The sequence below is a fragment of the Ylistrum balloti genome, unplaced genomic scaffold (genome assembly GCF_031769215.1).
Source record: "Ylistrum balloti isolate Yb309-2 unplaced genomic scaffold, AGI_CSIRO_Ybal_v1 Utg370974, whole genome shotgun sequence".
Classification (NCBI taxonomy): Eukaryota; Metazoa; Mollusca; class Bivalvia; order Pectinida; family Pectinidae; genus Ylistrum; species Ylistrum balloti.
The window spans coordinates 427741-452048 of record NW_026782546.1 but is presented as its reverse complement, the minus strand read 5'-3'; the positions used below and the strand labels follow the sequence as shown (position 1 = coordinate 452048).

At 37.2% G+C, this 24308-nt stretch overlaps 1 protein-coding gene across 1 annotated transcript in view; it reads right to left on the bottom strand.

Moving 5' to 3' along the window:
- Positions 1–24308, bottom strand: part of LOC132559829 (meiosis inhibitor protein 1-like) — a 61218-nt gene that overhangs the window by 18944 nt on the left and 17966 nt on the right. Inside the window, exons 6-10 of the mRNA XM_060224458.1 lie at positions 21286–21486; positions 9086–9304; positions 7081–7126; positions 720–790; positions 517–616 (exon numbers count right to left, since the gene is read on the bottom strand). Coding sequence (XP_060080441.1) covers positions 517–616; positions 720–790; positions 7081–7126; positions 9086–9304; positions 21286–21486 — 637 coding nt within the window. The remainder of the gene's footprint in view (positions 1–516; positions 617–719; positions 791–7080; positions 7127–9085; positions 9305–21285; positions 21487–24308) is intronic.

The following is a 24308-nucleotide window of genomic DNA, read 5'->3' as shown; positions in this document are numbered from 1 at the left end:
ATAAATGGCCATCGTACGATACACCAGCATAATTATTATAATAATAATCAACAACTTAGCAGTCACATACATGCTTGTTTGGCAATTTAGCTGGGGTTTGTCACCCACTCAACAGCCAGGGTCATTTTGAGGCGAGGTTTCTTTGTTCAAGCTGGTGACTACCCTACTGCCTCACACACAGGAAGCCCATCAGATGTTATATATCTAAAGCAATTGGGTTAAATGGTTTTGTCAAATAAAAACAACAGGAAAGAAAACATTTCAGCTTTTTGAGGAACAAATAGCTCCCCAATTAGTGATAACTGAAGCAGTCCCACAACAGATCTACACCTGAGATTGCAAGGTCTAATGTTCTGTGACTATTTTTTCAGCATTCTTCTGCTAACCTATAGGATGACTTCCGTCTTCCAGAAAATAATCAGTGCACTTTAAATCTGTTCACTGCACAAAAACACCTGGAAACTAAAATTATAAGCATTTAACTACAAAAGTGATCCTTTTTGGGAACACACTTACTTTGTAAGAAATGTAGCCAGAATTTTAAGTCCTTCCTCTGAGAGTTCATAGTTCCTCATGTCTGCTAGTATCTCTAGGGACCTCAGGATAGATTCTATACCTGAAACATCCACATGCTAAGATACAGACTGAGAAAGAAATTGCTGATCATCAAACAAATGAAACAAAATTTAACACCAAAAAAAGGACTTTTATTTACTTACCATAAACAGAGTGACATTTGGTATAAAATTGCTCCAGCTGACACAGAGGTTGCAAACATTGGAAAATATGTCTGGAAAATAATATATGATATCAATAAGGGTTTTATACAAATTAAACATGGGCATGTGATAAGCCATGTATTTGCTGAATGCCTTATTTCATAATTTTGAGATAAATTTTACCATAATCATATTGCACATGTTACTGTTAACAGCTGGATTACAAGACACTTTACCTATAAATAAAGTTACTTTGTTAAGGTGTGTCCATTGTTTATCTAGAATGTGATTTCCCTATCTGTTACACTGACCAGGTGTATCCATTGTTTATCTAGAATGTGATTTCCCTATCTGTTACACTGACCAGGTGTATCCATTGTTTATCTAGAATGTGATTTCCCTATCTGTTACACTGACCAGGTGTATCCATTGTTTATCTAGAATGTGATTTCCCTATCTGTTACAATGACCAGGTGTATCCATTGTTTATCTAGGGATTTCCATGTCTCTTACACTGACCAGGTGTATCCATTGTTTACCTGGTATGGGATTTCCATGTCTCTTACACTGACCAGGTGTATCCATAGTTTATCTAGGGATTTCCATGTCTCTTACACTGACCAGGTGTATCCATTGTTTATCTAGGGATTTTCATGTCTCTTACACTGACCAGGTGTATCCATTGTTTACCTGGTATGGGATTTCCTTACCTCTTACACTGACCATGTGTATCCATTGTTTATCCAGGGATTTCCATGTCTCTTACACTGACCAGGTGTATCCATTGTTTACCTGGTGTGGGATTTCCTTATCCCTTACACTGACCAGGTGTATCCATTGTTTACCTGGTGTGGGATTTCCTTATCCCTTACTCTGACCAGGTGTATCTATTGTTTATCTAGGGATTTCCATGTCTCTTACCCTGACCAGGTGTATCCATTGTTTATCTAGGGATTTCCATATCTCTTACACTGACCAGGTGTATCCATTGTTTACCTGGTATGGGATTTCCTTGTCTCTTACACTGACCAGGTGTATCCATTGTTTATCTAGGGATTTCCATGTCTCTTACACTGACCAGGTGTATCCATTGTTTACCTGGTGTGGGATTTCCTTATCCCTTACACTGACCAGGTGTATCCATTGTTTACCTGGTGTGGGATTTCCTTATCCCTTACACTGACCAGGTGTATCTATTGTTTACCTGGTGTGGGATTTCCTTATCCCTTACACTGACCAGGTGTATCCATTGTTTACCTGATGTGGGATTTCTTACCTGGTGCATCTATTGTTTACCTGGTGTGGGATTTCCTTATCCCTTACACTGACCAGGTGTATCTATTGTTTACCTGGTGTGGGATTTCCTTATCCCTTACACTGGCCAGGTGTATCCATTGTTTACCTGATGTGGGATTTCCTTATCCCTTACTCTGACCAGGTGTATCCATTGTTTATCTAGAGATTTCCATGTCTCTTACCCTGACCAGGTGTATCCATTGTTTACCTGGTGGATTTCCATGTCTCTTACACTGACCAGGTGTATCCATTGTTTACCTGGTGTGGGATTTCCTTATCCCTTACACTGACCTTGTGTATCCATTGTTTATCTAGGGATTTCCACTCTCTTACACTGACCAGGTGTATCCATTGTTTACCTGACCAGTGTGTTTACCTGGGATTTCCTTATCCCTTACACTGACCAGGTGTATCCATTGTTTACCTGGTGTGGGATTTCCTTATCCCTTACACTGACCAGGTGTATCCATTGTTTATCTAGGGATTTCCATGTCTCTTACACTGACCAGGTGTATCCATTGTTTATCTAGGGGTTTCCATGTCTCTTACACTGACCAGGTGTATCCATTGTTTATCTAGGGATTTTCATGTCTCTTACCCTGACCAGGTGTATCTATTGTTTATCTAGGGATTTCCATGTCTCTTACCCTGACCAGGTGTATCCATTGTTTACCTGGTGTGGGATTTCCTTATCCCTTACACTGACCAGGTGTATCCATTGTTTACCTGGTGTGGGATTTCCTTATCCCTTACACTGACCAGGTGTATCCATTGTTTATCTAGGGATTTCCATGTCTCTTACACTGACCAAGTGTATCCATTGTTTACCTGGTGTGGGATTTCCTTATCCCTTACTCTGACCAGGTGTATCCATTGTTTATCTAGGGATTTCCTTATCTCTTACACTGACCAGGTGTATCCATTGTTTATCTAGGGATTTCCATGTCTCTTACACTGACCAGGTGTATCCATTGTTTACCTGGTGTGGGATTTCCTTGTCTCTTACACTGACCAGGTGTATCCATTGTTTACCTGGTGTGGGATTTCCTTGTCTCTTACACTGACCAGGTGTATCCATTGTTTATCTAGGGATTTCCATGTCTCTTACACTGACCAAGTGTATCCATTGTTTACCAGGTGTGGGATTTCCTTATCCCTTACCCTGACCAGGTGTATCCATTGTTTACCTGGTGTGGGATCCATTGTTTATCTGACCAGGTGTATTTTGTTTACCTGGTGTCTCTTACACTGACCAGGTGTATCTATTGTTTATCTAGGGATTTCCATGTCTCTTACACTGACCAGGTGTATCCATTGTTTATCTAGGGATTTCCATGTCTCTTACACTGACCAGGTGTATCCATTGTTTACCTGGTGTGGGATTTCCTTGTCTCTTACACTGACCAGGTGTATCCATTGTTTATCTAGGGATTTCCATGTCTCTTACACTGACCAGGTGTATCTATTGTTTATCCAGAGTGTGAGATTCTAACTGAGTGAATTCATTGTTAACCCTAAATGGGGTTCTCATATCTCTTATTCTGACCTGGTGAGAAGTGTATCCATTGTTTACCTTGAGTTGGATTGCCTTATTTCTTCCTCTGACCAGGTGTATCTTTGTTCTTTACCCAAAATGCGATTCCCACCGCTTACCTTGACCTAGTGAATCTACTTTTTACCCACTGTGGAATTTCTTGATCTCTTACTCTAACCAGGTCTATATTTGTTCTTTACCCAAAATATCCCTATGTGGGATTTTATTATCTCTTACCCCAAACAGACAAATATCTCTGCTGTTTACCCAAGGTGGGATTTCCTTATCGCTGACCAGGAGCAGGATTTCCTCATCACTTACTCTGACCAGGTGTATCCATTGTTTATGTAGAGATGGGATTTCCTTATCACTTAATCTGACCAGGTGTATTGCTGTCATTTACCCAGAATGGGATTTCTTTACCTCTTACTTTGTCCTAGTGATCTATTTTATACCAACTTTTGGATTATTTTATCTTTTACTGGACCCTGTTTGCCAACAATGAGGTTCCTGTATCTCTTACTTGGTCTGAGCAAATATTTTTTTCAATTGTTTATACAAAGTGGGACTTTTTCATGTCTCACATAAACCCTATGTAATTTTCCAAAATTTAAACTGAGAGGTATTTCATTATCTTTAATTCAACAGGTTTATATTATGTTTATCCAGAGTGGGATTTCTATAACTAAGAGGAGACAAAATCCTGAACAGTTTTTATAACATGATGATATGAAACTGTGGAATCAGTAGGTATCTTGTATCTTATTCAAATAACTTGAATTGAAAAAACACCAGCCTTTACTTGCTCCTTCCAAATCAAAATTTTACAGCCTAAATATTTGCCATTCAAGCATGGCATATTTGTCCCCAAAATATTACTTTTTCAGTTGAGGAAGAGGAAAAATTGTTTGATGTTTTACTTGTTTCAGTATAACTGTACAACAAATCTGAAGTGAACAGAACAAACAATAAGTCTATGAAGCCACCATGAAAAATCTAAAACTTTGTACCACGCACATGCACACCCTTCTCTCACAGGCACACACTCACATACACACAAAATGAAATTCATGCAGTCTATTTGGCTGGTTTAAGATTTCCATACTAGAATGTAACTTTTCCAGGTTTGATAAGAATAGCACTTGTGCTTTACATGAGAAACCAAACTAAACACAAAACTTTTAAGTACAGATTCTCAGCAACCCTAATTTTCAGAGTTGTCAGAGACGAGACAAAAATTTGGTGTTATTTCTTAATCGGCAGATGAAAGGAATGCCCAGTTTTATTATTTGCTGTTACTGACCAAAAATATCATTATAATTAACAAAATATTTTCACTTCAATCTTCATGAAAGAAAACAAGAATGTCATGTTTGGCTATCATCCATAGTAATGTGTTCTCTACATCTCCCTGACATTAGAACACAGAACTGTTATGTAATACTACAGTTCATCTTCACTTTTCATGAAAGGAAACAGGTTTGGTTATCAGGACTATGAAAAACAAGAACTTTCACATACTTCTCCTGGAATAAGTCAGATCCCCAAATTCATGACCAATGTGCCTCTTAATTGTACAGAAGTCTTTTGTGGGATCGTCTTTCTGGAAAAGCTAGGAAGAACTCCCACATGTATCTCCAGGAATAAGTCAGATCCCCAAATTCATGACCAATGTGCCTCTTAATTGTAAAGAAGTCTTTTCTGTGATTCTTATATGACCAGTGTGGCCTTCAACATGCACTAGCTTTAAACCTTCATCCTTGCATGCTACAAGCCATATTATGACCTTGAATATATTGATAACCAACTAATGGTTGATGTCCCATCATTTAGCCAGGTAAGCTTTAAAGCACTGATGTTATTCCTAAACTTCATATTCTCTCACACAATTTCTGTGTATGACACTATGCAATGTTCAGAATGTCCAACAAGACACAATTTTAGAATCAAGTGTAAATTTTTAGGAAATAACCTATTTTCTTGTTTACCTTTCAAAAGACTTGACCTCTTTTCAACTGGTGCATATCCTTGTTAAACACCCTATAGCTTCACAGATATGACTTAAACAATGATACAACATTATTTTAAACACTGATTAAACTTGATATAATTTTAAAACCTTAATGTAATATAGATCTCAGCTTTTATCTTATAAAATTCCTCTGTGTTATTTATGGATACATGTAGAAATCTATGATAAAAGTACAATTACATCCCTTTGACCTTTCCCATCACTTGGCACTAACAAGACATTAAGTCAATTTTCTGAAATCTCTCATTGGCTGACCCTAAAATAACAGAGGTTTTAATTGGTTAAGGATCTGATATCGTTTGTCAGGCGTCAATCAACAATAAGATAAATTCTTCTCCACCTGCCAAACTTTTAAATCTTTTCTTTTTCACAAATTACACTGGCTCCTACAATTTCCTATCCAGTACACAAGTCAGCTAGAAAGAAGGTAGGCACTATTTGATAAGGTAGAAGTTTATATACAAATCAAACTGGGTGAAAAGATATCTTCCAATTAGTTCTGATCTTCCTGTGAATCTGATCTCTGTGGGTTTTTTTTTTTTACAAACAATGAAACATTTTAAATGAAAGTTGGGATTGACTTATTGTTGCACTTGGTAACCTTTTCATTCATGAAAAAAAAAAATCAATTTATAACTTGTATATAAACTAGGTATGAGAGTCTTTTCTATATATACTGCAAAGTTCCTATTCTGGGAATGGAGGATGTATATCATTGTAGATACAAAGCCAAGAGATTTATGAATTATCCTACCACAACTTTAACTCTGAAATTGTTCTTGGCATTAACTTCAGTGGTCCTGAAAACTTTAAAGACTATGTGATGATAATACCTGTCAGTATTATCATGTCCTTCAAGTTTATGCATATGCTGGCAGAACATCAGGGATGTTTATATAAAAGTGTTAGAGAAATGTTATAACACTGGCATTTAGTTCATGGAATTGCCTGATTCCAGATTCATACTAACTAATCCAAATACCTTGAACTGGAAGTTGTCTTTATTCATTTGATGTGTTATAACAAAAACATTACATGGATAGAATCACACTCCAGACCTATTCACTCATAGCCTACATTGAGGCAACTTTTTCTCTTTAAACTTTATATACTGAATGCAGTTTGTTCTAAAGGTGATATTACTGTGACCATTTGAAACTTAGAACAGTAAACTAAGAAGCGTTCATGACACTGACCTGGGAACCATATAATGTCAATATAAATAACACTGCTTCATTATGTAACATGTACTAATAACAGGATAAAAGACTTTCGATCCTGAAATTTAACACTCCCATAGTCAGAATACACCTGCCTTATATATTTTTGCAGTATTCTTGTTTCTTCACTCTCACCAAAATACAGCTTATATTTTAAGACACTGACCAAGCATACTCTATAGTATTATAATACAAGTGTTTGTATATGAATCAAGAGACATTGTAACAGGTCTAACAGTATAGTTTGTTAAATCTAGTAGATATGCAATGTTGCCCTACCTTGTCTGAGTAGTGTTCCGAGTATGGAGACATTCAAACAGGAACTCTGTGGGATACAAAATATGTTTGAAACATTCTTATCACATACTTTCATGTTCATCCTTATACATCTGATTTCACAATGAAGCATTTTATGTATCTGTTCATCATTTTATTAACTGTTATCACAGAAACTGATAATACACTGTAAATATATTTAATTTGGTTCAATAATTTTCAGCACATTATCTGTTTTTGGCAATTTAGTGCAAAGATAAATTTGCATGCCTACAATGGTAACTAATTATAAGCAGTATAAAGAACCTGTAATTATCTGGTCTTATTGCTGCACAATACTTCCAGCATGAAAAGCCCTAAAATAAAATTATTGCTAAAATATGTGTGTTTACGGTACGCAGAACAATTATTGTATATGTTTAGCATTATTTTTTTTGGATAAGCCTAATTCATTACCTATCTGCTCAGAACAGTTAGTTGGGAACAGGGAAGAAAGTTTGGAGTATCAGACATAACATGGTGATGTGTAAATAACTAATGCAGCCTAGAGATATACAAGACAACAATTTTTTTATTGATTAACACACCAAGGTATATACAAGTAATGCTGATGGGTCTGTAGCACTCAATTCAGAGGCATCTCACAGTTTTCATCTCCAGTTATCTGATCTTGAATTTATCTAAGATTTGATATCTAATATAACAGACTGAATATCAATGTCTATCGTTATAAAGTTTTGTTGTTATTTTGGTTTGAAAATTCACTAATGGCCGTTTTCTTGAAGCGTTAAGCATATGTGAAATCTACACAATCCTGAATAAAGGTCAACATCATCTATGTAGCAATAAGTTCACAGTTAACTAATGGTCAAATCATAAATACAGATATGTTTTGACCAAGTACGCCTAAGCCATACTTCTTTATACAAAGTTTGCTCGCAGGAAACTTAGAGCCAATGATCACGAGTATATATGCAGTTCACAGGAGGAAGTTATTGTAATAAAAAAGTGGATGATGGACAAAACAAAATGTATCATTCGTATACACTTACAGGCATTCAAAAACCAACAATAGCATATTACAAACAAGAGTACCGCAAAGCGGAACAAAATACGCCCATGAATATCCAAAACAGCAAAGGGGCATAACTCTTATTCAAATTGTCTAATCAAAACCCTGTTCAGGAAAACACAATTTCATATCATGGTGATTCAGCCTACCAAGTTTCATAAAGATCGGCTGAAAAATAATGGAGGAGATCTCCGGACAAGATTTCTATAGTGAAATAAACAAAGGGCCATAACTCTTGTTTAAATCACCAAATCAAAACCCCGTTCAGGAAAACACAACTTCATATCATGGTGATTAAGCCTACCAAGTTTCATAAAGATTGGCTGAAAAATGTAGGAGGAGATCTCCGGACAAATAAAGGTTTACATCGGACGGATGGACATCACCATACCATAATACATCCGTCTTTCGACGGGCGTATAAAAACCATGAAGATTTGCAAAACACAAGAGTGTCTCATAAATGTATGGTTTGTGAAGAACACCACTCTTCTAATGAACATTCCCTCCAGGAAAATGACAATAATGAAAATAAATCATCATGAAGACAGTGAATTAAACACAGCACAATCTCACAAAACCATTTCTGCATGTGCTTGTCTGAGGGAAGATTTCTTTAAATACCTCACATTTGGAACCAGTTGAGGATATTTTGTATCTGTTCACATCCATCATCATTAAGCCACAAATCTGACAAGGGAGATGATGAGGCCCCCATCTTAGAGAAATCAAGATATCTTTGTATCATTAACTTCTTTTAACGTTGCTGTAAATGTCCCTCTTTTAGTAGTAATCCTGACTTTGAGCTTTTCATGTTGTAACAACTGATTTTTTCTGTAGTTGTGCCAAAATCAAAATACAAGAAGGTCTGGATGAGGTGTGACAGAGGTCAAACACAGGAAAAGACCTTCAAATAACCTTGAAAAATGGTACTCACCCATGAGGTCTGACTGTACGATGGCCCCAGTATAATTAGAGGAGTGACCATCAGGATTTTGTAGAATGGTGGACAGAATCTGGATGGAGGATATTTGCTGGACTTCTTTCTTGCTGACCAACAACTTTTTAAGGATAGAAAGAAGTGTGACACCCTCCAAATTCAGCTTCATCAGTAATTCTAAACTGTCACCATTAGTTACCAGCTTCTTTAATAAGCCTGCAAGGAAATACACATAAACTTGTTGTCGAGTTTCTGACTTCAAAACCACTGTCTGATCCATCAAACAAGAAATATGTACTTCGAGTGAAGTTTGCGAAAATTGAAAAGAAAATGGCATAAGGCAGAGAATTATTGAAGCAGTCAACTTTATGACAGATCAATTTCTGTATAACATGTATATCGCATGATATATCCTCAGTTCGTATTATTATTGTTTCTAATGGATCTCAAAATACAAAAGTGATCTACCAATGAAAAATACAGACATAAAAATAGAACTTGAGACATATCCTGAAGCAATTTCATGGTTAATTACCTAAATTAAAATTACATTTGAATCACAAAAAACATACACATTTTTATATGTTAGAAAGAACCAATTATGAAAAACTTTGAGACAGAAGTAAAAATTTTTACATGTATATTGTAAACAGGTGTTTCATCTTTTATACTTTTTGTAGTTCAATTGGACACCAACAGTTCATTTGGCTATGGATTAGGGTAACTCAGTGCAGATACTATGAGGAAGCCTCACAAGTCCATATAATTTCAATAATGTTTTTCATCGTGTTTACAGTAGGCAAGATGTAGGAGTCAAGACCAACCACCAGTACATGTGGTGTGAAATTGGACATATCTGAGCATCTTAACTCACAGCTGGTAACTGCCAAGCTGTGTACATGTTTATACATACATTTTTTAAACATCTGGGTCAGTTGAATAAAACAAATCAGTTCCACCCTTTGACCTAATTTGATGAGTCTATAAGGACCACCAAATTCTTATCAGGTGCAGACCTTGATTTTGTATTATACAAGTATATCCTAATGTAAATACAAAAATGTTAAACTGTTCTCAAACTTCTGTATCTGTTCTATCATATCCCTGTAATAGGACATGACCTGTAAGTCAATCCTGATTCATTCTTAGCCTTCCCAGTATGATGGAACAGAACTGGTTTCCTGGGGATACATACGGACCTCAAGACAAGTATTCTTTGAAGAAGCATTGATGGATGTGTTGTGAGAATACTGAATGCCTCTAATTTGTGACCTAAGGAATCTGACCAAAACATTTGGAACCTTGAAAAATATGTTGGTTAGAATATAATTATCTTTTAATCTTTTGATATTAATAATTAAATGTTCGACTGTTAAGAAATGACAGGCTTCATTTGATTTTCCTTCATGGTGGATATTGCCACCAAAATGCCATCAGCACATGTCTATGTTTCTGAAGGAATTTATTAAATTTGTGTCTTGATTGAGACATATGGCTAAGAATTCATTAATTATTAGTTTTGAATTAAACTGTCTTCCTATGGCAATTAAACATTTGATAGAAAGGACAGTGATTTACTGTTGAAATAGTTCACTGTGTACTAAGTTTGTACAGTATTACCATTTTTGCTTAAAAACACGTGCGATTGTAAGCGACTACAAAGAGTGCTTATACATGTATGGACATTTTCTTTACATTTTGCTGTGGTATGTAGATACTTATTTGATTTAAATGAAAAGAGATTGTTTATCACCGGCCAAATACTCCTTTGGATCTTATTTATAATATACATAACACATGAGAAGACAACACCCATCGGTATTATTTTGTACAATGAAAATTCTTTGATGTAAGGCGTATACTGTACATCAACATGCTTTAAATAACAGGTACAATCTCTACCTAGTAGAGGCAGGAGTGTGGCTATATATTTGCTATTACACTGTACCAAAGATCGCCTTTTAACCAATAAGCTGCCTGGTGTTTAGATAATCTCCAGACCAGTTCCTCTCCAAGGGGATGAGTAGTAACTGATAATGACCAAAGCTTGATTTATGATAGGCCTTAATTATGATGATCTTGTTTGGTTAGCATGAATATTCCAAACTGGTGTTTAATTCTCTTAATCATTTTTCATATCTAACTCATTTCCAGAACCTTTCCTTCAAGTTCCATTCCTGTTTGATACCAAAGGGCACAAATTAATATCATTCTAATCTGAATATTGAGGTGTGTTTTTCTAATCACCTGATTTCCTCTGTTGATATTGATTCTGTTGTGTTCCTTCATTTCAGTTTTTTCTCTTCAATGATTATCCCTTTTTCCTTTTCCTATCTTAATTTTTTTTTTCATTACATTATCTCCTCTATTTCTACAACAATGCCCTTTTAACAATTTCTCTGATGACACTTGTGGTATCCCTTCTGCATGAAATCAACCAACATTGTTGTGATAGCAGACTATTACACTACCACCAGGAGTATCAGACATATTCAAGATGACTAAACTTATACCAGAACATGCCGATAATCACAGAAGCTTGGGAACAAGTACAAAATCATAAAAAGAAGGCATTTCTTTTACAACCTGATGGAATCTCTGTTACATGAAATAATCCAGAATTTGTAAACAGATGGACTGGTATCATCACAACGTCATTACATGGACAAACAAACCATTCTGCAGAACACTTGAGATATGTCAATGAGGTTTTATCTGACAATTACTGTAGAACATACATCTGTTGTAAATATGCTTTCCAAAACAGCACGATGACGCAGAGACTGATTTAACCACAGAGCACTGATTGGACAATATTTGTCATAAATAGTATGTATCAACTAATAACAGCATATAATAGATTTATGCAGTCATAATGAACAACTTACAGAAACAAATTTCGATAAAGATATTACCTTCAAAATCTAATGAATTGGGTCTTGTCTTGAACAATACAACAAATATGAATGCCTAAAACAAGGAATCAGAAAGCTTTGCAAGTAGACAAACTGGTATAAATCAGGTTGGATCTTTTCCCTACTTTCCTTTTACAGAAGAATCACAAACCACAGATGAAGTGTGCTTTGAGCAGTCAACCATCTGAAAATGGTTGATTAAAAAAAAAAAAAAAAAAGGCTGTCATTTTTAATCATATATTTGGTCCAAATATTGAACATGATCAACCTAGACAAAGGGGAATCCACATATGAAAGAGAAAAATCTATCCTGTACTTCCCAAAGAAATATTGATAACTTCATAACTTCATCTTTCAAAATCCAATATGACCACTTGTTGGCCACTTCAGTTATCCAAAAAGTCTAACATGATTATGCACAATTAGGGACCAAGGAGAATGAGGGATCCAGCAGCTCTTAATGAGGACAGAAAGATGATGGACCATGGATGAAGAGCAATTTGGACAGCCCACCATTTGATGATGGTAGGCTGAACAGAATATTTTAAATCAACATGTTTCAACATGTGTATATGAATGCAATTTTATGAAGGCTGTAGGGCTCTGTGTGCAAGTGAGAGATATTGGTGTACAGAGTAGGTGGGATGTTGGACTGTCTGTTAGTGAGAGATATTGGTGTACAGAATAGGTAGGATGTCAGACTGTCTGTTAGTGAGACATGTTGGTGTACAGAGTAGGTAGGATGTCAAACTGTTATTTAGTGAGAGATGTTGGTGTACAGAGTAGGTAGGATGTCAGACTTAGTGAGAGATGTTGGTGTACAGAGTAGGTAGGATGTCAGACTTAGTGAGAGATGTTGGTGTACAGAGTAGGTAGGATGTCAAACTACCTGTTAGTGAGAGATATTGGTGTACAGAGTAGGTAGGATGTCAGACTGTCTGTTAGTGAGAGATGTTGGTGTACAGAGTAGGTAGGATGTCAAACTGCCTGTTAGTGAGAGATATTGGTGTACAGAGTAGGTAGGATGTCAGACTGTCTGTTAGTGAGAGATGTTGGTGTACAGAGTAGGTAGGATGTCAGACTGTCTGTTAGTGAGAGATGCTGGTGTACAGAGTAGGTAGGATGTCAGACTGTCTGTTAGTGAGAGATGTTGGTGTACAGAGTAGGTAGGATGTCAGACTGTCTGTTAGTGAGAGATGTTGGTGTACAGAGTAGGTAGGATGTCAGACTGCCTGTTAGTGAGAGATATTGGTGTACAGAGTAGGTAGGATGTCAGACTGCCTGTTAGTGAGAGATATTGGTGTACAGAGTAGGTAGGATGTCAGACTGTCTGTTAGTGAGAGATGTTGGTGTACAGAGTAGGTAGGATGTCACACTGTTATTTAGTGAGAGATGTTGGTGTACAGAGTAGGTAGGATGTCAGATGTCTGTTAGTGAGAGATGTTGGTGTACAGAGTAGGTAGGATGTCAGACTGTCTGTTAGTGAGAGATGTTGGTGTACAGAGTAGGTAGGATGTCAAACTGCCTGTTAGTGAGAGATATTGGTGTACAGAGTAGGTAGGATGTCAGACTGTCTGTTAGTGAGAGATGTTGGTGTACAGAGTAGGTAGGATGTCAGACTGTCTGTTAGTGAGAGATGTTGGTGTACAGAGTAGGTAGGATGTCAGACTGTCTGTTAGTGAGAGATGTTGGTGTACAGAGTAGGTAGGATGTCAGACTGCCTGTTAGTGAGAGATATTGATGTACAGAGTAGGTAGGATGTCAGACTGTCTGTTAGTGAGAGATATTGGTGTACAGAGTAGGTAGGATGTCAGACTGTCTGTTAGTGAGAGATGTTGGTGTACAGAGTAGGTAGGATGTCAAACTGAGTGTTAGTGAGAGATAATGGTGTACAGAGTAGGTAGGATGTCAGACTGCCTGTTAGTGAGAGATGTTGGTGTACAGAGTAGGTAGGATGTCACACTGTTATTTAGTGAGAGATGTTGGTGTACAGAGTAGGTAGGATGTCAAACTGCCTGTTAGTGAGAGATGTTGGTGTACAGAGTAGGTAGGATGTCAAACTGCCTGTTAGTGGGAGATATTGGTGTACAGAGTAGGTAGGATGTCAGACTGTCTGTTAGTGAGAGATGTTGGTGTACAGAGTAGGTAGGATGTCAGACTTAGTGAGAGATGTTGCTGTACAGAGTAGGTAGGATGTCAGACTGTCTGTTAGTGAGAGAGGTAGGATGTCAAACTGTTATTTAGTGAGAGATGTTGGTGTACAGAGTAGGTAGGATGTCAAACTGTTTGTTAGTGAGAGATGTTGGTGTACAGAGTAGGTAGGATGTCAGACTGCCTGTTAGTGAGAGATGTTGGTGTACAGAGTAGGTAGGATGTCAGACTGTCTGTTAGTGAGAGATGTTGGTGTACAGAGTAGGTAGGATGTCAGACTGTCTGTTAGTGAGAGATGTTGGTGTACAGAGTAGGTAGGATGTCAAACTGTTATTTAGTGAGAGATGTTGGTGTACAGAGTAGGTAGGATGTCAAACTGTTATTTAGTGAGAGATGTTGGTGTACAGAGTAGGTAGGATGTCAGACTGCCTGTTAGTGAGAGATGTTGGTGTACAGAGTAGGTAGGATGTCAGACTATCTGTTAGTGAGAGATGTTGGTGTACAGAGTAGGTAGGATGTCAGACTGTCTGTTAGTGAGAGATATTGGTGTACAGAGTAGGTAGGATGTCAGACTGTTTGTTAGTGAGAGATGTTTGTGTACAGAGTAGGTAGGATGTCAGACTTAGTGAGAGATGTTGGTGTACAGAGTAGGTAGGATGTCAGACTGTCTGTTAGTGAGAGATATTGGTGTACAGAGTAGGTAGGATGTCAGACTGTCTGTTAGTGAGAGATGTTGGTGTACAGAGTAGGTAGGATGTCAGACTATCTGTTAGTGAGAGATGTTGGTGTACAGAGTAGGTAGGATGTCAGACTGTCTGTTATTGAGAGATGTTGGTGTACAGAGTAGGTAGGATGTCAGACTGTTTGTTAGTGAGAGATGTTGGTGTACAGAGTAGGTAGGATGTCAGACTTAGTGAGAGATGTTGCTGTACAGAGTAGGTAGGATGTCAGACTGTCTGTTAGTGAGAGATGTTGGTGTACAGAGTAGGTAGGATGTCAAACTGTCTGTTAGTGAGAGATGTTGGTGTACAGAGTAGGTAGGATGTCAAACTGTTATTTAGTGAGAGATGTTGGTGTACAGAGTAGGTAGGATGTCACACTGTTATTTAGTGAGAGATGTTGGTGTACAGAGTAGGTAGGATGTCAGACTTAGTGAGAGATGTTGGTGTACAGAGTAGGTAGGATGTCAGACTGTCTGTTAGTGAGAGATGTTGGTGTACAGAGTAGGTAGGATGTCAGACTGTCTGTTAGTGAGAGATGTTGGTGTACAGAGTAGGTAGGATGTCAGACTGCCTGTTAGTGAGAGATATTGATGTACAGAGTAGGTAGGATGTCAGACTGTCTGTTAGTGAGAGATATTGGTGTACAGAGTAGGTAGGATGTCAGACTGTCTGTTAGTGAGAGATGTTGGTGTACAGAGTAGGTAGGATGTCAAACTGAGTGTTAGTGAGAGATAATGGTGTACAGAGTAGGTAGGATGTCAGACTGCCTGTTAGTGAGAGATGTTGGTGTACAGAGTAGGTAGGATGTCACACTGTTATTTAGTGAGAGATGTTGGTGTACAGAGTAGGTAGGATGTCAAACTGCCTGTTAGTGAGAGATGTTGGTGTACAGAGTAGGTAGGATGTCAAACTGCCTGTTAGTGGGAGATATTGGTGTACAGAGTAGGTAGGATGTCAGACTGTCTGTTAGTGAGAGATGTTGGTGTACAGAGTAGGTAGGATGTCAGACTTAGTGAGAGATGTTGCTGTACAGAGTAGGTAGGATGTCAGACTGTCTGTTAGTGAGAGAGGTAGGATGTCAAACTGTTATTTAGTGAGAGATGTTGGTGTACAGAGTAGGTAGGATGTCAAACTGTTTGTTAGTGAGAGATGTTGGTGTACAGAGTAGGTAGGATGTCAGACTTAGTGAGAGATATTGGTGTACAGAGTAGGTAGGATGTTGGACTGTCTGTTAGTGAGAGATGTTGGTGTACAGAGTAGGTAGGATGTCAGACTATCTGTTAGTGAGAGATGTTGGTGTACAGAGTAGGTAGGATGTCAGACTGTCTGTTATTGAGAGATATTGGTGTACAGAGTAGGTAGGATGTCAGACTGTCTGTTAGTGAGAGATGTTGGTGTACAGAGTAGGTAGGATGTCAGACTATCTGTTAGTGAGAGATGCTGGTGTACAGAGTAGGTAGGATGTCAGACTTAGTGAGAGATATTGGTGTACAGAGTAGGTAGGATGTTGGACTGTCTGTTAGTGAGAGATGTTGGTGTACAGAGTAGGTAGGATGTCAGACTGCCTGTCAGTGAGAGATATTGGTGTACAGAGTAGGTAGGATGTCAGACTGTCTGTTAGTGAGAGATGTTGGTGTACAGAGTAGGTAGGATGTCAGACTGTCTGTTAGTGAGAGATGTTGGTGTACAGAGTAGGTAGGATGTCAAACTGCCTGTTAGTGAGAGATGTTGGTGTACAGAGTAGGTAGGATGTCAGACTGTCTGTTATTGAGAGATGTTGGTGTACAGAGTAGGTAGGATGTCAGACTGCCTGTTAGTGAGAGATGCTGGTGTACAGAGTAGGTAGGATGTCAGACTTAGTGAGAGATATTGGTGTACAGAGTAGGTAGGATGTTGGACTGTCTGTTAGTGAGAGATGTTGGTGTACAGAGTAGGTAGGATGTCAGACTGTCTGTTAGTGAGAGATGTTGGTGTACAGAGTAGGTAGGATGTCAGACTATCTGTTAGTGAGAGATGTTGGTGTACAGAGTAGGTAGGATGTCAGACTTAGTGAGAGATATTGGTGTACAGATTAGTAAGGATGTCAGGCTGTTATTTAGTGAGAGATGTTGGTGTACAGAGTAGGTAGGATGTCAAACTGCCTGTTAGTGAGAGATGTTGGTGTACAGAGTAGGTAGGATGTCAGACTGTCTGTTATTGAGAGATGTTGGTGTACAGAGTAGGTAGGATGTCAGACTGCCTGTTAGTGAGAGATGCTGGTGTACAGAGTAGGTAGGATGTCAGACTTAGTGAGAGACATTGGTGTACAGAGTAGGTAGGATGTTGGACTGTCTGTTAGTGAGAGATGTTGGTGTACAGAGTAGGTAGGATGTCAGACTGTCTGTTAGTGAGAGATGTTGGTGTACAGAGTAGGTAGGATGTTGGACTGTCTGTTAGTGAGAGATGCTGGTGTACAGAGTAGGTAGGATGTCAGACTTAGCGAGAGATGTTGGTGTACAGAGTAGGTAGGATGTTGGACTGTCTGTTAGTGAGAGATGTTGGTGTACAGAGTAGGTAGGATGTCAGACTGTCTGTTAGTGAGAGATGTTGGTGTACAGAGTAGGTACGATGTCAAACTGCCTGTTAGTGAGAGATATTGGTGTACAGAGTAGGTAGGATGTCAGACTGTCTGTTAGTGAGAGATGTTGGTGTACTGAGTAGGTAGGATGTCAGACTGTCTGTTAGTGAGAGATGTTGGTGTACAGAGTAGGTAGGATGTCAGACTGTCTGTTAGTGAGAGATGTTGGTGTACAGAGTAGGTAGGATGTCAAACTGCCTGTTAGCGAGAGATGTTGGTGTACAGAGTAGGTAGGATGTCAGACTGTCTGTTAGTGAGAGATGTTGGTGTACAGAGTAGGTAGGATGTCAAACTGTTTGTTAGTGAGAGATGTTGGTGTACAGAGTAGGTAGGATGTCAGACTGTTTGTTAGAGAGAGATGTTGGTGTACAGAGTAGGTAGGATGTCAGACTGTTTGTTAGTGAGAGATGTTGGTGTACAGAGTAGGTAGGATGTCAGACTGTCTGTTAGTGAGAGATGTTGGTGTACAGAGTAGGTAGGATGTCAAACTGTTTGTTAGTGAGAGATGTTGGTGTACAGAGTAGGTAGGATGTCAGACTGTTTGTTAGTGAGAGATGTTGGTGTACAGAGTAGGTAGGATGTCAGACTGTTTGTTAGTGAGAGATGTTGGTGTACAGAGTAGGTAGGATGTCAGACTTAGTGAGAGATGTTGGTGTACAGAGTAGGTAGGATGTCAGACTGTTAGTGAGAGATGTTAGTGTACAGAGTAGGTAGGATGTCAAACTGTTTGTTAGTGAGACATGTTGGTGTACAGAGTAGGTAGGATGTCAGACTTAGTGAGAGATGTTGGTGTACAGAGTAGGTAGGATGTCAAACTGTTTGTTAGTGAGAGATGTTGGTGTACAGAGTAGGTAGGATGTCAGACTTAGTGAGAGATGTTGGTGTACAGAGTAGGTAGGATGTCAGACGTAGTGAGAGATGTTGGTGTACAGAGTAGATAGGATGTCAGACTGTCTGTTAGTGTGAGATGTTAGTGTACAGAGTAGGTAGGATGTCAGACTGTCTGTTAGTGAGAGATGTTGGTGTACAGAGTAGGTAGGATGTCAGACTGTTTGTTAGTGAGAGATGTTGGTGTACAGAGTAGGTAGGATGTCAGACTGCCTGTTAGTGAGAGATGTTGGTGTACAGAGTAGGTAGGATGTCAGACTTAGTGAGAGATGTTGGTGTACAGAGTAGGTAGGATGTCAGACAGTCTGTTAGTGAGCGATATTTGTATACGAGTAGTTAGGATGTTAGGCTCTGTGAGTGAGAGATGCTGTATACAGAGAACAGTGTAGTTAGGATATTGGGGCTCAGAGTAGTGACTCTGTTCCTGAAAGTTACAGGCCAGGTGTATACAGCTGCTATACATGTGCCAAACATGAGGAAGCCAGGCCATACACATCTTGGATGCCACATACAGGCAGTCTCAACTAACCATTTAACCGTAATCCAATAACCGTTACATTTTCTAACAGATGGTTTATGTATAAAAACTTTCACATTCACTATATATCCTTATTCTTTTTCAAAATATCTTATACCACCAGAACAATGAAATAACCTGAAGGATAAATAACACCTGGGAACTAACAAGGCCTCCACCCTCTTTCTTTCCAAAGAACATCCTCTCCTCCAAACCGGTAGGTTAAGTTAGATATATATTACTGAATATGAAAGCACTAATCCAGGGATTCTTGATACATTTTCCTTGATGTTAATACTAAAGAGTAAGCTGTTGGTGCATTTTTGTACAATATGTTTATAGACTGTGCACAAGATAACTCTTGCTGTTGGTTTCATCCTTTGGCTAATTGGATGAAAATTAAAGGAGGGCTTATGTTTGATGTTCAAGATAAAATACGGTTCTCATGTTCAGGCAAATTGAAATCTGGGTGCAAACGAAATAAAAAGATCTGAGGGCAAAAGAAACCCTGGGTGTAGATGACTCTTTTGTACTGAAAGGTTCTGAAAAAAAATAAGTAAATGATAACTATTGAATGTATTAGGATTATAACCGTAATAGATTTTATAGATTAAGTTATCTTACTATTTTTACATATAACAGATACTTATTGAATGCTTTGGGATTATAATCTTAATGGAATTTATAAATTTATTCACTTTACTATTTTTACATATAACACAGATCAATGGACACTGATCAATATTAGACTAATCATTCCAGCATGTATTGAATGTCACATTTTAAGTACGTTAGGAGGTGATTTTGATGTTAAGGTTGTCCTGAAGAAGCCCGACATAAAGGGCGAAACCGGTAGACATACTACCTAATTAAAGATTGAAGAACCTCTCGCTAGCCTGTTGAGATTTATCCTTCCTGATGAAAGTTGAAGTCTGATATCTTATTTTCCTTATGAGTGTAAATCTTTGTTCTGAGGAAAAAATACCTGTTACAAAACATTCATTAAAAGCTCTCATAGTTGTAATGTAGGTTCACTATTTTCCTGTAACATGGAAACAAAGACATGAAACAATATAGTGGTAATGTTTCCTGACACTAATCTAATAAATTAACAAACTTAACATGACCACTTAATTACCAACATCAGTGTCAATATTGGCAATCCTACTGAAAACAAGTTAAAGACTTTGTAATCAGCTTCTTCACATTACAAATTGGAAATCCTGGTATCAAGTGTTTAAGTTATTACAGGCTGTAGGAACTTGCACACAGGCCTTCAGGTTTTGTATGGTTCTTTAAATGCTACAACAAGATGCTCTGAATACACAGAGCATCATTTACTTCAGACTAAGTGAACTGGATTATCATCATTCACAAACTATTTTATCTAAAGATTTATGTAGATTTTTATATCCAATATTTCTTATCTCTTGAGAAATACTAGTTATTTATTTATCAACAGTGTTTCCCTCTTTTCTTCAAAGTACTCACTCCACCCATGAGGAAAAGACCAGGATTCATTACGTTAAAAATATTATCCAGCATATAGCAGTAAATTTTCTCACAAAGTTTGGGCTAATATTCCATTTGAATAAAAACTTTATAAAAAGAATCAGAGATCACGTTCCACCTTGCTGAACTTTATATATTTCTGTACATTATCACTACACATTTGTAGCGCGCCCCTTCTAGTGATACCTGTGTGTTGAAACTTTTTGGAACCTCATCCATAAATTTGATAACTTATTTCATCTTACATTTCCTGATATCTAAACCACATAAATGATTGATAGACAATCCCTGTTTGAGTTACATAATCAGCATACATCAGATATATGATACTTGGAATATGTATGTAACACATACATTTTATCATACTGAAGTCAAGGTCTGCTGAAGACTGGCGCAACATTTCTGCCACTTGCTGATAAGGAAAACATTCCGATAAAAAGTTATTAATGGCAGAATTATGTAATACATTGCCATAGGTGGTCCATCTAGTCCTGTTTTATCTAAGGATAAATTCGTTATTATCTTCAATTTTTTGGAGCACATTCCAACATTTTAGTTTGAATCCAAAATATTGCATTTAAACAGCATAATCTTCTTTCCAATCAGTTGTTTTCCTGCATTGTAATACTTTTTAATTATGCATTTCAATTCATGAATTACAGCACTTACTCTTCGTTTTATTAGTACGACTGCCTGTTAGTTTCTCTTAGGCTTTAAGATAAAATATGGCCTGATGGGCATCAACATGTAGCATATCTCATTCAAACAAAGGAGCAGACATGTTGAATTAGAGATCACAAAGCTTTGCAATCATCATGACTAGTTAATTCTACAATTCAACATAACAAAGCACTGCAGTAAAATGTGAGTCTGACCTAAACAGTTGAGGAGCAGTCCCTGGGTCTTGGCTGTGTTAAGGAGACATACAACCTCCTGTATGATCTGTCTATGGATGTGGGAGGACAACCTCGTTGGCCAGTCCCCAACTAGCAAGTACACAAAAATGTACACAATGGAAGCTCGAATCTCCTCATCTGGGATTGTCAAACACAAACACAACTGCTGCAACAAGGGGTCTGAAAATAGACAAGAGCCAAAAGGTTGGATATCACAAAAACAGAAAGGACAGAAAAGACAAATGAGATATTTAAAACTCACTTATCATCTGAAAGGGGACCATCCAGCTGGTGCTATTATCTTTAATTGTAAGGAAATGATGAAGGATACTACATGTGAATTACAATAACACATTAATTATGGTTTTTGATAAACTAGCTGCCAACCTGGTTTTAAAGGTCTTTGGTTCCATATGTTTGGCTCTAAGGAGTGTGAACCAGAAGTTTAAATAAATTGATATGATTTCAAATATCTGCAAATTAACAACTTCAATTTAACAATTATAAATTCTAATTCCATACTTGGGGACAATCCTTCTGTGTCCATCAGGAAGAGAATGAGTAGGGTAAGCATATATATTTCTAAAATTTTGAATCAAACTCTCAATGATGTTTAAAGATTGGTTGAAATAAAACATTGCTCCACTAGCCTCTAGAGGGTTAGTAACATTATTTGCACAAATTTTGTTACTTTAAAAAAAAAATCTTTGTATATTACAGCAGCAACTCAAGATTTCATCTACCTAGTAAACTGTTGACAGACACTGGACATAACTGTGGCATAAAATCAGCCCTGGTGAGCTAAAAGTAATGTTAAAATATCACGACTTGCCATCAAAAATATGATATATATGAGTACCTGTGATGGGAAACTACCTGCACCATTAAAGCATTATAACTGACATCTATGTGCCACTGAGTGGTACATAAATGAGAGAAATGTCATGTGTTTGACAAAGTTTAAGAATATCAATATATGTGTATGGTAAAAAGTAGGTACTTGAATTTAGAAATATGAATATGAGGGTCAAGGTCAGAAAATTTACAAGCAACAATATTTGGCATAATGATGTAATAAAATGAACAAAAGACAGGAAACAAGTAATAAATTACTGATTAAGAACCAAAATATATGTCAGGTCATATCAAGTTAGTGAAACATCATTAATTATGAAACTTCATAGTTGATATCTAAGATTTTGCAGCTGCAATCTAAATATAAGTGTAGAATCCAAAGGTTGAAAATATTCCATGTCGGTCGATTTCTTAAACATACTAAGAAAGTCAAAGTCATAGAATAGGAAGAATCAGCAATATTCAGTGTTGTGTGGGATCACACTGTTGTGATACAGATGATGAAGGTCAATGTCACAGACACTAAAAAGGCTCTCTATCTGGACCCCAAAAGACGTCCCTTGGTAAGAAGTCTTGTACAATTATTTGCTGATTCACAGTATAACAGTTGTGTCTGATAACTATGCCAACCCATCTCAGAAGTTCTGCTGACGTTGTGTGACCACCAGAATAGTATCATTTTCTACAGATATACAACTTACATGTGTAATACCTTAATGATGTGATGCCTGTTATCTTACCATAGAACTTGATTATCACGACTGGTAGGACCAATGGGTTGACACGTGATGTATGCCTCTTTAAAACAGTTGATGTACCTTTTATGAATCTGGTATTTCATGATTGCATACCGTTTAAATAAAGCAAAAATTATTTATCTGATGGTATCAAAACTGGTTCATCAAAATTTTATGTTCCCAGAATAACTTGATTCCAAAAGCAATAGGTGTCTTTAATAAAATAGTTTGCAGTTGGTAGTTTACTACACTGTTTAACTTGTGTAAAGTTCTGATAATGTTGCATTATTTTGCACAGAGACTTGAACATTCTGTAGTTTCATAAAATACAACTACTAAATTTGATGTGTGGAGTCTTTGATGGGGGGGGCTTTGGGGCAAAACTTTCTGACAGACATAAATCAAAGACACATGGCTGTCTAGAATATGATGAGATACAATGTTGAGTTGATAATAAATCATGCATTTTATTTTTTCATCATGTCTGTTTTTTATATACTCATAGATAACCACTGATAAATAAAATTACAAAGAATGTTTTATGACTTGTAATCAAAACTATAACTCACTCAATCTCTTCAGGTAATGAAGTTTATACAATAAAATTCTGCAGTTAAGGGTAGGATTGCAGGCAGCTGGAAAACACTCAACATTTCGTAACTGACATGCCTTAACACCAAAACCCTTCAGCTACAGGGCGCTGTATCTGTATCTTATATATATTTAATTATTTCATTTTTTCAACCTATCACCTGTTTCAAGTCAATTATCTTGTTTTAAGACAGCATTTCAAGTTACTTTAAGTAAGCACCTGCAGAAGTGAACACTAAAAACGCAAATTCTGAACTAAAACTTTATTTGTTATGATTTATATGCTGAACCACGGTCTACAACTATCATTATAAATGCCAAATTTAATGGCATCACACAAGTTGACACTTTATGAAATATAGCTTGTATTAAATTCTCAAACACTGCAACAAAACAGGAAATTTTCCTTTATACACATTATATGACAATTCTATTACTGATAATCAGATAACATTTATTCTGCATACTGATAGCCATAGTGACATGGCGGGGAAAACTTTGCTATAGTTTCACTTTTGCCAAATTCTCCGGTTTCCTAATGAGTCAAATATAAAAACTGAGCTAAAGGTGGATGCTAAAGCATAAAAATATTTTATTTTTGTACATATTTTAACACAAAATTAACATGGGTAAAAAATTAAAATATTAATGTCAGTGTGAATAAAAGCAGGCTAAATGTTTCCCAGTGTACAATAATGCTTTATATTGAATAACACCTAAATTATATTAAAATATATCAAACAATCTTAAGTTCAAAACCCATGTGAAACGTCACTTTCAAAACCAAATGCAAGAGAATCATGATAGTTATTATGTATA